The sequence below is a fragment of the Artemia sp. Qi Xiang Cuo genome, chromosome 13, assembly GCF_049724085.1.
Source record: "Artemia sp. Qi Xiang Cuo chromosome 13, ASM4972408v1, whole genome shotgun sequence".
Lineage (NCBI taxonomy): Eukaryota > Metazoa > Arthropoda > Branchiopoda > Anostraca > Artemiidae > Artemia > Artemia sp. Qi Xiang Cuo.
This window is the reverse complement of record NC_142806.1, coordinates 16,151,998-16,167,791: the sequence shown is the minus strand read 5'-3', so window position 1 is coordinate 16,167,791 and position 15,794 is coordinate 16,151,998. Positions and strand designations below refer to the sequence as shown.

The following is a 15,794-nucleotide window of genomic DNA, read 5'->3' as shown; positions in this document are numbered from 1 at the left end:
AAAGTTTGACTTTCTCACAACTCTTTTTTTAAACAATAAAACTTTAGCGTAAAGAGCGAGGCGTTGAGGAGGGCACAGCCTCTTTCATATACGGAATAATTTCTGTTCGTTTTAAGATTTAATGTCGCTCCTTACTTTCAGTTTAAATTTTTGTTTTTTTTTATTTAAAGGCTGCGAAAGCGGGGGGTTTGGGGGGAGGCAGCCCCCCAACTGTGCCTCCTAATCCCTGTACGTTTTAAGGTTCGACCTAGTAACTCAGCCTCTTTAACTCTTTAGAAAACGTAGTTTTTTTTCAAATAATTTCTGCACGTTTTTGTATAGTTTATTACTTATTATTGCTTGACTAACTGTTAGCTGATCGTGTCAGGGGTTAAAGTTGGGGGACTGCCGCCCCCAAAACCCCCCGCTTTTGAAGATTCTTGTGTTAAGGCTTTTAATTCCTGAATACTCAAATCACGTCGTACAGGGTGCCTCCTAATCCCTGTACGTTTTAAGGTTCGAACTTGTGACTCAGCCTCTTTAACAGCCCCCCAACTGTGCCTCCTAATCCCTGTACGTTTTAAGGGTTGACCTTGTAACTCAGCCTCTTTAACTCTTTAGAAAACATAGTTTTTTTCAAATAATTTATACATGAAGAGAAGACTTCCAAAATGTGGTGCACAATCAGTTTCAAGTGCAACCCGCAAGATGTCCCTTATGTGGGTGTGTCTTACCAATCGGTAAAACTAGGAAAGGAATGTGGAAACAGTGATGTTAACCGGCTTGCATTTACGATTATATTTAGCGTAATTGCAACCCGTTGCCACTTCCCCGCCACGTTGAGGCGCCACTGTTTGTACTCTGTTGTGTGTTTGGACCGTTTTTTGGCTTACTGCTCTTTCTGGGTTGAGTCTGGTTTTTAAATATGGAAGATATGACCGACGACAGACAACAGAATACGGGGAAGAAATGGTAGTCTCCCTGCCTAACCGCGGCAGATCATGGACAATTGTTTTTGTTGTCTTTAGAAAAACAAATGTGGGCAATTGTTTTCAGAAAAACAGATTGTTTTACAAGTTTGTTGCTTTTAGAAACCATTAGAGCCTGAAACGAGACTAAAAGTGTTGTTAATTACTGAACTATAATTTTTGGAGTACCATGAATGTCATACCTGAAAAGTCTATTTCTGAAGCATTTTTGATGACTCGAACTTCAGAGTCGTTTCATTTAAACCAATCGCCTTCCAGGGTTATGCGGTACACATAGTAGTGGCCTTGATTTCCAAAGCTGGAGCCGGAATGAATAGCAACGGTGATTGCACGATAATGTATTGACGACATTGTACCGAGGTTGTAGATGCCGTCATGCTTGAGGTCCACGTCTTCTGTTCAATTCAGAATAATTTTTTCTGGATCAAAGTCAACAACATGGCGCATGATCTTGTGTCTAAGTATTCGCCTGTCCAAATTTAGAGCTAAAAATTCGGGAGTTTGAGTGAAAAATGTTCTCAGTTTGGTGACGTGATCGTTGGGACATGTTTCACCAGGCTATTCCGGGATTAGAACCGAATTGAAAGATATATCGCTGTTGTCGATAACTTCGTTGATTGCGGGCTCGTTTGGATTGAGTACACCTGGGATTGGGAAGGGACAGTCGGGAGTGCCTTCGAGATGTACTGAGGTTCTAGACCAGTGACATGTGCTACATACACTGAATCGATGGATTTTGTATTGGTAGAGACATTGCAAGGCACTCGCGTCATTGGATCGATTTTCTGCGTCGAGCTGTTGGAATAGATGAACCAAAATTCGCACAATGATTGTTGATCTCTGCTTTGGTAGTTGTAGTGCGGCGGTAGGAGTTTACGAACAGCGTTCATTGTTTCGTACGTTTTCAGTGAACTGGTTGCCAAGCGTTTCAGTTCTTCTGCAAGGGGACCATGCATTAAAGAGAATACGTCAAAAGGATTGCGTTGTATTGCAAAAATGCACGGCATTACTGAATTTGCATAACACAGTGAGCCGTCTGTGTTTATGAGGCCTTGGCGACCTGGGCCTATGCCACTTCGATATTCTTGATTGACAGCGGTTTCACTCCGCGTTTTTTTTTGGGGGGGGGTATCAAGCTTTTGACTGGGTCAGGGTTTAGTCTCGTGGTGGTGGCTTTTTTCTTACTTTCAGCGTTTGTGGGTTCCGCTTTCACACTAGAAGCTGAGCCAGACCATCGATTATCTTTGAGTGCAGATGATTTGGACTTTTTAGGCGGTTTATCTGTGCCAATAGTTGTGGTCGTATCCCGTTTTAATGGATGCTTTTTCGCCTCGGGAACTTTGGAATCTTTGAAGGGCTTAACGATTGTGAATTGAGGAAGATAGGGACGGTATTTTTGTCGAAGTCTATTGTACTCGACTAGAGCTTCTGTGCCTGCACAAATTTTGGTTTTATCAAGATCGATCAGGTGAAGACCTTCGCTCCCTAACCGCGGCAGATCATGGACGATTGTTTTTGTTGTCTTTAGAAAAACAAATGTGGGCAATTGTTTTCAGAAAAACAGATTGTTTTACAAGTTTGTTGCTTTTGAAGACCATTAGAGCCTGAAACGAGTTCGGACAACGTTAAAGGGGGGCTGTGGTGGGAGGGTCCAAACTTCCGGCCCAGTTTACCCCATGAAGATAAAGTCGGAGGAGGATGAAATTTTGCAAGTTTCTTAGTTTGAGCTTGAGCTACAAAATGCAATTACCGCCGTCTCTCTGCGACCTCTAGGACCTGAAATCGCTTAACAGTGTGGTGGGTCGCCTCTTTATAGAGGCACAAGTGTGCCTCCTTGATTATTGCTTGACTAACTGTTAGCTGATCGTGTCAGGAGTTGAAGTTGGGGGGCTGCCACCCCCAAAATCCCCCCCGCTTGAACAGTCTTGTGTTAAGCCTTTTAATTCCTGAATACTCAAATCACGTCGTACAGGGTGCCTCCTAATCCCTGTACGTTTTAAGGTTCGAACTTGTGACTCAGCCTCTTTAACAGCCCCCCCAACTGTGCCTCCTAATCCCTGTACGTTTTAAGGGTTGACCTTGTAACTCAGCCTCTTTAACTCTTTAGAAAACGTAGTTTTTTTTTCAAATAATACACATAAACAGGTTAGACATGCTTTGTTATGAAAATTGACGCGCAGATATTTTCATAACAAAGCATGTCTAACCTGTTTATGTGTATTATTTGAAAAAAAACTAAGGTTTCTCGTAAATGTAAATTCGGGGAATAATTTTTTCGGTCTGAAAATATCAAAAGGCCCTAACAGGTCGAATTTTGCTTCGAATGAGTCCTCATTCAACCGGATCCGTTGCCAACTGTGGCCTGTAGGCGTGGCTAAGAAAAAAAACGAAATGATGAATTTTAAGTGGCTATATTTGGTCTTTGGAAAACAGGGAAGGATTGATTGGATTGAGCTGAAATTTCGAGGATAAGTTTCCGGGCCCTAGGAAAGCTTAACCTCTAAATTTCAGCCCAATCGGACATCGTTAAAGGGGGGCTGTGGTGGGAGGGTCCAAACTTCCGGCCCAGTTTACCCCATGAAGATAGTCGGAGGAGGATGAAATTTTGCAAGTTTCTTAGTTTGAGCTTGGGCTACAAAATGCGATTACCGCCGTCTCTCTGCGACCTCTAGGACCTAAAATCGCTTAACATTGTGATGGGTCGCCTCTTTATAGAGGCACAAGTGTGCCTCCTTGATTACTTATTATTGCTTGACTAACTGTTAGATGATTGTGTATTATTCTTTTCTTTCTCGACAGGGTGTTTTAAGGGTCGACCTTGTAACTCAGCCTCTTTAACTCTTTAGAAAACATAATTTTTTTCAAATAATTTAAAAAAGAAACTGAATTTTTTTTTAAAATTTAATTTCAGTATATAAAAAATTTGACCTAACGGTGAATCGAACTCTAGTTTTCCGCCTGGCTGCCAAAAGTCTCACCGCTACACTAAAGAGACATAACTTAAATTGTTTTTTAGTGAGGTGATGAATCTTTTTGACGCAAGCAAAACTTGATATGTGGTTTTTGGAAAACAGATTGAGCTGAAATGAGTGATTAGATTGAGCTGAAATTTCGAGGATAAGCTCCCAGGCCCCAGGAAAGCTTATCCTCTAAATTTCCGCTTGATCAGACAACGTTAAAGGGGGGTTGTGGTGGGAAAAATTAACATGGGCTAACATAGGAAAACAAGGTTTTTCGTAAATGTAAATTCGGGGGATAGTTTTTTCGGTCTGAAAATATCAAAAGGCCCTAACAGGTCAAATTCTGCTTCGAATGAGTCCTCATTCAACCGGATCCGTTTCCAACTGTGGCCTGTAGGCGTGGCTAAGAAAAAAAAGAAATAATGAATTTTAAGTGGCTATATTTGGTTTTTTGAAAACAGGGAAGGAGTGATCGGATTGAGCTGAAATTTCGAGGATAAGCTCCCGGGTCCTAGGAAAGCTTAATCTCTAAATTTAAGCCCAATCGGACAACGTTAAAGGGGGGCTGTGGTGGGAGGGTCCAAACTTCCGGCCCAGTTTACCCCATGAAGATAAAGTCGGAGGAGGATGAAATTTTGCAAGTTTCTTAATTTGAGCTTGGGCTACAAAATGCGATTACCGCCGTCTCTCTGCGACCTCTAGGACCTGAAATCGCTTAACATTGTGGTGGGTCGCCTCTTTATAGAGGCACAAGTGTGCCTCCTTGATTGGAGGTAAGTTTAAACTTTACTACCCCCCTAATGTGCAAATATATACCCTGAATTGGTATATATAGGGGTGGGAGTAGAATTCATTTCCGACAAAAATGATTAAAGTTACCGAAATTTGCCTCCCCCCTTCACCTTATACATTTCCATGAATTGATACCCTTTTTGAAGAAAATCAACTAGGGAGTATATATGTGGATAATTGAATTTTATCTAATCTCAATTCCCAGGGCCTGTTAGCTCAGTTGGTTAGAGCGTCGTGCTAATAACGCGAAGGTCGTGGGTTCGATCCCCACACGGGCCAACTACATTTTACCAAATGTATTTTCTATTTAATCTTGTTTCAAGATTAATGGCTTCATTTTTAGAATCATGTCTATTATCAAGATTAATACAAAAAAATATATATGTGCCACTCTAAGATTCCAATACCAACAGGATCTTACCTCATCATAATTCGAATCGTTCAAATCTTCTTCTTCTTCCTCTTCGTCTGTCTTTTTCCGTTTACCTACTGGTGGAGCATGGCGATCATCCCTTAAATAAAACAATAATAAAATGCACACCAGAGTAATATTCCGAAAATAAAGCACATTAGATTCTCAGTTGTTTTTTTTTTTTTGTTTTTTTTTTTGTAGTGACCAGGTATGTAAGTGGGCATAAAAAGAAAAAACATAAAAAAGGTTTTTGGCTCTTTTATTAAATTTCTTACACTTCTTATTGTATTGCCGGGGAGACATAAAATTTTTAAATACCAGACAAATCTGAATATCCAAGTATTAAAATAAAGGCCTTTTTTCATCAAATTTTCCAAAAATAATGTCTCTGCTGTCCAGGTGTAGATATAAAATTAATGTTTGTGAGGGGTACCAGCAAAACTTGGGCTCCCTCTTTTTTTTCTTCTCCACCTCCAACCCTATAATTAATCGAGCTTTGACTTTCTGGGGGGGGGGGGGGTTGCACACGTCTCTGAAAACAACCCCTGCATCTTCTACTACCGCCATACGAACAAAACTAAAGAGGCAAAATATTCGCCAAAATGGCTTTAAAAACTTTGCAAATTACATGAAAATTATGAAATGATCATCATTTGAAAATGTTGCCTTACAATCTGAATAATATAAATTTTATTGATATTCATTTTTCCTGATTTAAAGAAAAAGCCACTTATATCCTTTTTAGTGGAGCATTTTGTAGCTTTATCCATTAGGTTTACTGTCTCGCTTCATTTTTGGTATATTTTCCTTAGCTTCATTAACCATAGCACTTGCCATCTGCAATGGCAAGTAGAAACAGGATACACAGCTGATAAACCTTCAAATGTTGACAGAGACTGTTTAAATGACACTGTGATGTCTGTCTCAGAGGCCTCAAATTCTCTAACTGATGCCCAGCTCAATCATGTTTTCCAGACTGTTTAAGCAAAACAGAAACTCGAAAAGTCCTCCTCCAGTACCCCCGAAACAACTGAAAACTTCCGCGACATTATCATCAAATATACCAAAAGCAGGCCCACATTCTTCTCTCCTCAAGCATATGAAAATTACTGCCAATAATCCTAATTCGATTGTCCACATAGGTACAAATCCCCTTTAAGCTTTCAGATTTTATTTTACTGTGAGTGTTAACCAAAATGGCTCTTTGATTGTCATGTTTCAAGACAGAAAATAGAGAAAATTGTTATCTAAAACTTCCCTAGTGTCAATTGAAGACATGCAAGATAGCCAGCAGGGGCGAAATGTATATTGTTCTTAAGACCCACAGCTTGGGTAAACCTGTTTATAAAGGGTTAATAACTAGTAGGTATTTTCGTCTTTTCATTAGCTATTTGCCAATTTGATTCACTGTTTCTTTTTGGCCAACCTAAGGCTTATAGAATTCAAAAAGAAAAGCCTCTTTAAAATATTTGAAGCTTGAACAAACAGCTAAGAATTGCACAACCACTGATCTAAAGCATTCCAACTGTTTTGACAACCACCCCAAACCAATTTAAACCAATTACAGTTACTAAAAGTGCCAACTGTGATGGTAATAACCAATCCGATGACTGCACACCATCTTCTCAATCCTATGTCCATCGGCCTGTTTAATGGCCCTTTTTGTACAACAAGCCAAAGCTTTAAAAGAGAGCAAAATATTTCTTGCTACACTAGAGCTCATCAATCTTGTCAATCCCAGGTTCATCATCCTAATTAATGGCCAAAGATAGGTAGACTCATCTCATATCTGGTCTTCAGCCTATCAATGAGCATTTTTTTTTTATTAGCTTAACTTAAATTAAAACCGTTGTTTCTCTTTTTCATTTTTGTGAATGAAAAAGCAGTGTGGTCTAGGAAATTATTTTCTTTTGTAACTTTTTTCAATCACCCCGAAAATGCCTAGCAAACACGAGTCTACTATATTGCACAAGCACCCGCAACGAGGAAAAACGGTCAATTTGACTTTAAAACAAGCATTTCAGATTTACAGCTAAATCTGTATAAAATACCAGGCGATAGACACTACTAATCCCTCATTTCTTTCTTTTTTCAATATCGCTTCAAAACATTAGCTTACCAAAAAGCCATCAATTCATTATATTGTAAATCAAATCTCGGCTAAAATATCGTACTTGTCAAGTCTAGATACTAAACAAGAATGAATTTCATTTGTTGGCATGGGTTCGCCCTATATTTTATTTTTGACCAATAAACTACACCAGGTGAAACTGATCAAAGTTGCAAAAAGCGCCACCATAGCGGAATTTGGCAACTTTTATCAACTCAAAAGGGAGCTGGTCCCTGTTTTGGAACTCCCTGAACAAAGACGAGTTTATTTTGTTTTTTTAAATCATCATAACTTATCCCACTGAAAACAATCTGAGGAGTACCTTGCTACACACATTTCTGAAATACATAAAACTACAGAGGTCACAGCATACAGAGGTCACAAGGCCCAAAGAATTGATTGAATGTTGAGTGTGGTCTTAAAAAGAAATCTTGCAATATACTTCAAAAAAGTCGGTCTATTTTAACTGCAATCTGCTGTAAACAGTATTGTGCTAAAGTACAGAAAAGCTACAATTCCTCAATTGTACCAGCCTCCCTCAATCTCATAAATTTATTTGGAAACACCACATGTTCCCAGGTGTTTGGAAGATTGTCCTTGTATATCCTATTCTGAAACTCCAACAATCCTAGTTCTCACCAACCATGGGCGCCCATAAGCTGAATTCCAGGGGGGGGGGGGCAAACTTCGTCTAATTGCTACTTTTAATGCTATATAATAGAAATCTCAGAACAAAAATATAAAAATAAGGCAGCATCATCCAGCCAGGGGGGGCAAGAGCCCCCCCAACCCTGCCCCCCCATATGGGCGCCCATGTCACCAACCCATTTCCGTTTTACCTGCTCTCATTAAAGTCCTTGAATAGATGATTCTCTCCAAAGGGCGGATCCAGGATTTTTTTTGGGGGGAGGGGCAAAATTGGTTGATCCGATAAACTTGCGTTAGAAGCAAGTTTAATTAACGCAAAATTGCGTTAATTAAGTCAATTACACTACTTTAGACTACGTTAGGGGGGCGCCCCCCCCCCTCACCCCCTGGATCCGCCACTGTTCTCTCCTGGATCGAATGGGTTTCTGAGATCAATAACATCCTTCCAAAAGAGTAAACAGGCTTCAGAAAAGGCAATAATTCCACAGATAAAACCAACCAACTTGAAATTGACGTTGGCACTTCACTTAAAAGTGGCAATTTTTTATTTTTATAATAATTTTTTATTTTTTTATTGGTCAAAGATCCTAATTTCTAATAGGTCAGACATCCTATAGTAATATACTCCACGACAAACTCTTGGATATGCTACTAAATCTGGATTTTCCTAAATCTTGGCCTGTTTTCATCTTTTCCCTTCTAACTGAAATCAATAGGAATATGGTAATTTTTTACCGATTTTGGGAGAAGAGGCTCATTTCGACTTATATTTAGGGGGGGGGGGGGAAAATAGGAATTCATACAATAATTTTCAATAAATTATTTAGTTAAATATTTAAAATACGAGTAATTAACATCAAACATAGTATGTTATATGTGAAAATACCAAACACCACAAAAAGTGGTAAGGAAAACCTTGCCACTTTTGTGGATTGGTGATTTAAGACCAAATAAATTAAAACAAAGTTATTAGCAACAAAATAAGACCGAAATAATTAGTAGTACACTTACGGGACGTCATTTGTTTCTCTGGCAGGGCCAATGTCTGATCTTGTCGTAAAACCAGTGGCACTGAAAATAAATAATAGAATACATAAGCATTTGACCAAAAATATTGAATACAGATATTTTTTTTAGAAATAAGCAGCTTTAAAAAACAGTAGAGGTTCTACTTCAAATCTTAAGAATTAAACTTCATCAAAAACATTAGATTTTTGAACACAAGTTGATGAATGGTTGCCAAAAAAAAATTAGAATAATTCAAAAATTACACCTTATATCCATTTACAAGATTTGAAATTTCAGTTAATATGACATAAATCATGTCAATTAAAGATATCTGAACCAATTTTTTTATTTAAAATAATTATGTTCAATTATTTGAGAACTATAAGTACAAAAAAGTTTATACATGATATCAATGCAGTAGGTTCCATCTTTCATTTTAAATACATTCTAAGACTACACTGGCAATAGACGACGTATGAATCAAAGAAAAGAAAGGATACAATAAACGAAAAATCAAATCAAATAAATGAGAAAAACGAGGATTTTGTCAGCCAGTAGCAAAATATGAAGACGAAAAAGAAGCAAATATTTTGACAAGGACCTCCACCAAGTCGTCCTCAGTGCTCATAAAAAAAATATTCTAACCTTTTGAAGTGAACTCTACAAGATGAGAAAAGACCTTTTGAAGCGCTCTACAAGAAGAGAAAAGACCTTTTGAAGTGCTCTACAAGAAGAGAAAAGACCTTTTGAAGCAATCTTTTCAGGTAGAGTTCACCTCAAAAGGTTTTTTTTTTATGAGCACTGAGGACGATAGTTGGTTCAAACCGGGTAACCCCCCCCCCCCCCCCTTGGATACGGCCTTGAAGAAAACAGTATTATTTGGAGCAACTATTTACACCAGCAAAATACTTAGAAAAAAAAGTCTCCTTCACCACTCTGACTAAAAGGCTATTATAAACGGGTTGGATCAGCTACCTCTGTGCAAGATAGTCAGAGAGGACGACTTGGCAAAGGTCCCTGTCGAAATATTTGCTTTTTCTTGCCTTCGTCTTTGCTACTGGTTGACAAAACCCTCATTTTTCTCACTATTTGATGTCATTTTTCATTTATTTTATCCTTTCTTTTCTTTGTTTCATACATCTTTTGTTTTTGTACAAAACATGCATTTGGCAATGTTCAAACACCTTTTGCTAGTTCTTATTTATTATTGAAAATGTAAAATGGCCAAGGTATAGACTCTTCTTTTTTAGCAGGGAACACATTCAGAATAATAGGGACAATTTTTGGTACTCATTTGATAGTTTATATGTCAAAAAGTAAGCTTCATTTAAAATAGAATTTGACCCTACTTTTTAGGGTTATAATAAAAAAATGTTAAGATGACTATACCACGTTTTACAAGTGAAGGATGACAGATTGACAAAAATTGTGGTTATTGGCCATTTTACTTGAGGCCAAAAAAAGTGGGTTGTCCCCAAATAGGGTAGGAATTAGGAATTACCCTATACTAAATCGGGTATGGGGTAGGAATTTAGAGCTAAACAAGTGAGGGTAAAGAGCAGGTATGAAAAAAGTTCCAAAGCTGCCAGTAGCCAAATTAAACAGAATCCCAAAAGCTGCCAACACTTTAGCAGCTTGAGCAAAAAAGAATTTTTATTTGTAAAAATGTTTTTTTCAGACAAAATATGCCCACAAATTCGAAAACTGCCAAGTAGCATTGCTACTTTACTACCCCACTTTTTCCATGATGGGTAAAGAGCAAAGCTTTGAATACATTGGGTTAGAGGTGGAGTGTAAGGAGCTGTGTTTGCCTTAGGTTGCTTTGTATTTCGTAAGAAGAAAGTAGTAGTGGTAATATTTATCATTAAAAGTAGCTTATTTTTTAGGTTCCAGCAATGAAAAAGGTACTAAAATAATGTAAACAATCATTTAATTAATGAGTATAAGTAAGTCACTATCAGTATTATATAGCAGATGTAATCTTATTATATTGAGAAGAATCATTGATAAATCCATTGCTTCTACTGTGAAATCTAAAATAAATACTGTACAGATACCTTTGTTTAACATGATACTAAAACAAGCTGATAAATGATATCAATGTTGCCCTTTGATCAGAGAATAGCAATTCCTCTGGTTGCTCCAAAGGATATTTCACTAAATGCTTTTCATATATACTCGTATAAAGAAGTTTCATTTATTGCTTTTCACTTTTTATGGACTTTGACTGTTCAAAGTTTAAAAACGTGGAGTGCAAAATAAGCCAGGAGCTAAATTCATCATTGCATTTTTTTTTTTTTTATAAAGACCTATTAGCGAAGAAGGGATTAAAACTATGTATGAACTGGCTAAAATACATCTAGCACCAAATTTGCACAGATATTACTTCAATAAAGATAAAACTGAAGAATTAAGGATAGACAAACTGAAATGAATAAACAATGAACTAATTAATAATAAAAAAAAATAAACAGTCAATTTGAATTTTAAAAGAACACTCAACAAGTATTTTTCAATAAACTGAACAAAATCAAAATTTATATTTTACCAAGGTAATGTTTTATTGCCTAGGTTACAATGACATAATATTACCTTGAACAAATTCCAAATATATTAAATCATAACACAAATCAAGCCATTGATTTTAATGATTTAGAAATACAAATGGGTGGACATTTGTTGGTCAATGCCATCAACATTGTTATTTTACTAATTCATGATAGCTGAGTTTTTCTTTAAATTGACCAACAATTTTCTGACTTTCCTTCAGAAGATTAGAAAAGGTACTATTTGCCTATTTCCACAAAGAGAGTCTATGTCTAAAGATGTATTTCAACACGGGAGCACTAGGAGTATCATATCTTTCATGAGGAGTTTTTTGTATGCAGTTTCTTTTTATAAGAAATGCGAGCATAGCAATGTTTACCTACAAGAGCCAATTAAAAAACAAAAATAAAATAATCTTTCCTCTTTATATGATATACTATAAAGTTCAGAGGCCTATATTTACAAGCATAGTTTAGAAGCATAATTTATAATACAGTTATGTATTGCAATGTGCCTGATAGAACATAATTTATTTTCTCTATATTTGTAAATCTTAAAATAATAAATTACCACATTTCTCAGTTTTCTTATCTAGCCTTTGGTCTTGAGACTGCTAATTTAACTACTTTCCAAAATAGCAGAAACCTCTCATCTAGAATTTTACTTTTTTTTTTAGCCAGTAGAACTAAAATACAAACATATAATTTGATTAAAAATCCAATGTCAAGTTGATATAGTCATCTATTCCATTTCTGGAGATACATTAAATTCAAATCTAATAAACTAGACAATTTATAATTCAGTAACATTTTTGGCAGGAATACAGAAAGTTAGCCAATATTGTAAAAATGTGTTTTCAGCTCCAAGAATAATACTATCTGGGGGGGGGGGGGTCAGGGCATATATATTCTTTTACCAAAAGAGTAATAGGAATAAATTAGCCACATTGATACATCTCTGCACTTGAAGGAATCCAATGGATGTGTGATAAGATACTTATTTCAACAAATTATGTAACACAAGCCCAGATGGGCCAAATTTGCACTTCAGAGGTAAAAATGAAACAACAGGCAAAGAACATCAAAATATAATGTAAAACAAAACAAGCCATGAAAAAATAATATGATGAAAAAAATAATTTTAATGATGATATGTATATATATTTCAAAAATAAATTGCAGTGCTCAAAACCAAAGAAAACTGAGACATTTTTAATATAACAAATTAATGGTACTCTAAGTTCAGTGAATGCAATTTAGAGATGTTTGGATGATAGTATGACGAATTTTAGTAACCCTGTCAATGATATTTTGCATTGTTTCATTTACAGAAATTCTATATTGTATTAACTTATCTCTAAAACAAGGAATTTTCCCAGATATTTAAATAAATTCCCCATAACTGAAAGAGAGGGAAGATGATGACTTATATAACCTATTTTAATTCAACATTACAGAACAAAAAACAAGTTGAATTAAAAATTTATACATTTTTTTATAAAAATAAACTTTTACCATGTAATACTTTTTGGTTCTAGAATAGTGGACTCTATAGACCAGCTGTAATCAAATTCACTAACTGCAATAATAACAGTTTAGAAAAAGGACTGACATTTTCAGTGATTTTATAATGATGTTTAATACCATAAAAACTCCTAGACTACTAGATATATGAAATAATTTTAGCTCAAAAGCTTATCTGCATTGTTGATTAAAATTTATATTAAACTGCAGTTAATTAACCTATTCATTCAATATACCCTGAAGTTATATATTAAGTAAAATTTATCCAGAATGAAATTATCTTTTATGTAGAATACATGGTTTTATCAATACTGGAACTAAAAACAGCTTGAAAAAAACACTGCTTTTGAAAAAATAAGGCAAATGGGGTAGAAAGAGGATTTAAAGGAAATTGGGACTTCCCTTGAGGACTTCAAAATGATAAATATTGTCAAAATTGGGGTGACCAAGGAAGAAAATTGGCTTTACAAATTGATGTCTGGTCCACAACTTCATTTTGAAAAAATGAGACAAATGGGGTAGAAAGAGGATTTAAAGGAAATTGGGACTTCCTATGAGGACTTCAAAATGATAAATGCTGTCAAAATTGGAGTGGGGTAGGAAGAGAATTGGCTTTACAAATTGATGTCTGGTCCACAAATTCATTTTGAAAAAATGAGACAAATGGGGTAGAACGAGGATTTAAAGGAAATTGGGACTTCCTATGAGGACTTCAAAATGATAAATGCTGTCAAAATTGGAGTGGGGTAGGAAGAGAATTGGCTTTACAAATTGATGTCTGGTCCACAACTTCATTTTGAAAAAATGAGACAAATGGGGTAGAAGGAGGATTTAAAGGAAATTGGGACTTCCTATGAGGACTTCAAAATGATAAATGCTGTCAAAATTGGAGTGGGGTAGGACGAGAATTGGCTTTACAAATTGATGTCTGGTCCACAACTTCATTTTGAAAAAATGAGACAAATGGGGTAGAAGGAGGATTTAAAGGAAATTGGGACTTCCTATGAGGACTTCAAAATGATAAATACTGTCAAAATTGGAGTGGGGGGGGGGGAGAGAATAGGCTTTACAAATTGATGTCTGGTCCACAATTTCATTTTGAAAAAATGAGACAAATGGGGTAGAAAGAGGATTTAAAGGAAATTGGGAATTCCTATGAGGACTTCAAAATGATAAATGCTGTCAAAATTGGAGTGGGGTAGGAAGAGAATTGGCTTTACAAATTGATGTCTGGTCCACAACTTCATTTTGAAAAAATGAGACAAATGGGGTAGAAAGAGGATTTAAAGGAAATTGGGACTTCCCTTGAGGACTTCAAAATGATAAATATTGTCAAAATTGGGGTGACCAAGGAAGAAAATTGGCTTTACAAATTGATGTCTGGTCCACAACTTCATTTTGAAAAAATGAGACAAATGGGGTAGAAAGAGGATTTAAAGGAAATTGGGACTTCCTATGAGGACTTCAAAATGATAAATGCTGTCAAAATTGGAGTGGGGTAGGAAGAGAATTGGCTTTACAAATTGATGTCTGGTCCACAACTTCATTTTGAAAAAATGAGACAAATGGGGTAGAAGGAGGATTTAAAGGAAATTGGGACTTCCTATGAGGACTTCAAAATGATAAATACTGTCAAAATTGGAGTGGGGGGGGAGAGAATAGGCTTTACAAATTGATGTCTGGTCCACAATTTCATTTTGAAAAAATGAGACAAATGGGGTAGAAAGAGGATTTAAAGGAAATTGGGAATTCCTATGAGGACTTCAAAATGATAAATGCTGTCAAAATTGGAGTGTGGTAGGAAGAGAATTGGCTTTACAAATTGATGTCTGGTCCACAACTTCATTTTGAAAAAATGAGACAAATGGGGTAGAAGGAGGATTTAAAGGAAATTTGGACTTCCTATGAGGACTTCAACATGAGAAATACTGTCAAAATTGGAGTGGGGGGGGGGGAGAGAGAATAGGCTTTAAAAATTGATGTCTGGTCCACAACTTCATTTTGAAAAAATGAGACAAATGGGGTAGAAATAGGATTTAAAGGAAATTGGGACTTCCTATGAGGACTTCAAAATGATAAATTCTGTCAAAATTGGAGTGGGGTAGGAAGAGAATTGGCTTTACAAATTGATGTCTGGTCCACAACTTCATTTTGAAAAAATGAGACAAATGGGGTAGAAGGAGGATTTAAAGGAAATTTGGACTTCCTATGAGGACTTCAAAATGATAAATACTGTCAAAATTGGAGTGGGGGGGAGAGAATAGGCTTTACAAATTGCTGTCTGGTCCACAATTTCATTTTGAAAAAATGAGACAAATGGGGTAGAAAGAGGATTTAAAGGAAATTCGGACTTCCTATGAGGACTTCAAAATGATAAATGCTGTCAAAATTGGAGTGGGGGCGGAAGAGAATAGGCTTTACAAATTGATGTCTGGTCCACAATTTCATTTTGAAAAAATGAGACAAATGGGGTAGAAAGAGGATTTAAAGGAAATTGGGACTTCCTATAAGGACTTCAAAATGATAAGTACTGTCAAAATTGGGGTGGAGGAGGAAGAGAATTGGTTTTACAACTTGATGTCTGGTCCACAATTTCATTTTGAAAAAATGAGACAAATGGGGTAGAAAGAGGATTTAAGGGAAATTGGGACTTCCTATGAGGACTTCAAAATGATAAATACTGTAAAAATTCGGATGGGGGAGGAAGAGAATTTTGCTTTACAAATTGATGTCTGGTCCACAATTTCATTTTGAAAAAATGAGACAAATGGGGGAGAAAGAGAATTTAAGGGAAATTGGGACTTCCTATGAGGACTTCAAAATGAT

At 36.3% G+C, this 15,794-nt stretch overlaps 1 protein-coding gene, 1 long non-coding RNA gene and 1 other non-coding gene across 3 annotated transcripts in view; 1 reads left to right on the top strand and 2 right to left on the bottom strand.

Moving 5' to 3' along the window:
• The window catches only part of LOC148945010 (uncharacterized), a 540,330-nt gene that overhangs the window by 448,255 nt on the left and 76,281 nt on the right, over positions 1 to 15,794 (bottom strand). The window lies entirely within an intron of this gene.
• Prp6 (pre-mRNA processing factor 6) overlaps positions 1 to 15,794 on the bottom strand; it is an 89,107-nt gene that overhangs the window by 67,962 nt on the left and 5,351 nt on the right. Inside the window, exons 2-3 of the mRNA XM_089099453.1 lie at positions 8,902 to 8,961; positions 5,142 to 5,232 (exon numbers count right to left, since the gene is read on the bottom strand). Coding sequence (XP_088955579.1) covers positions 5,142 to 5,232; positions 8,902 to 8,961 — 151 coding nt within the window. The remainder of the gene's footprint in view (positions 1 to 5,141; positions 5,233 to 8,901; positions 8,962 to 15,794) is intronic.
• On the top strand, positions 4,926 to 4,999 carry TRNAI-AAU (transfer RNA isoleucine (anticodon AAU)). The gene has a single exon. It is a non-coding gene; the product is annotated as a tRNA-Ile (tRNA).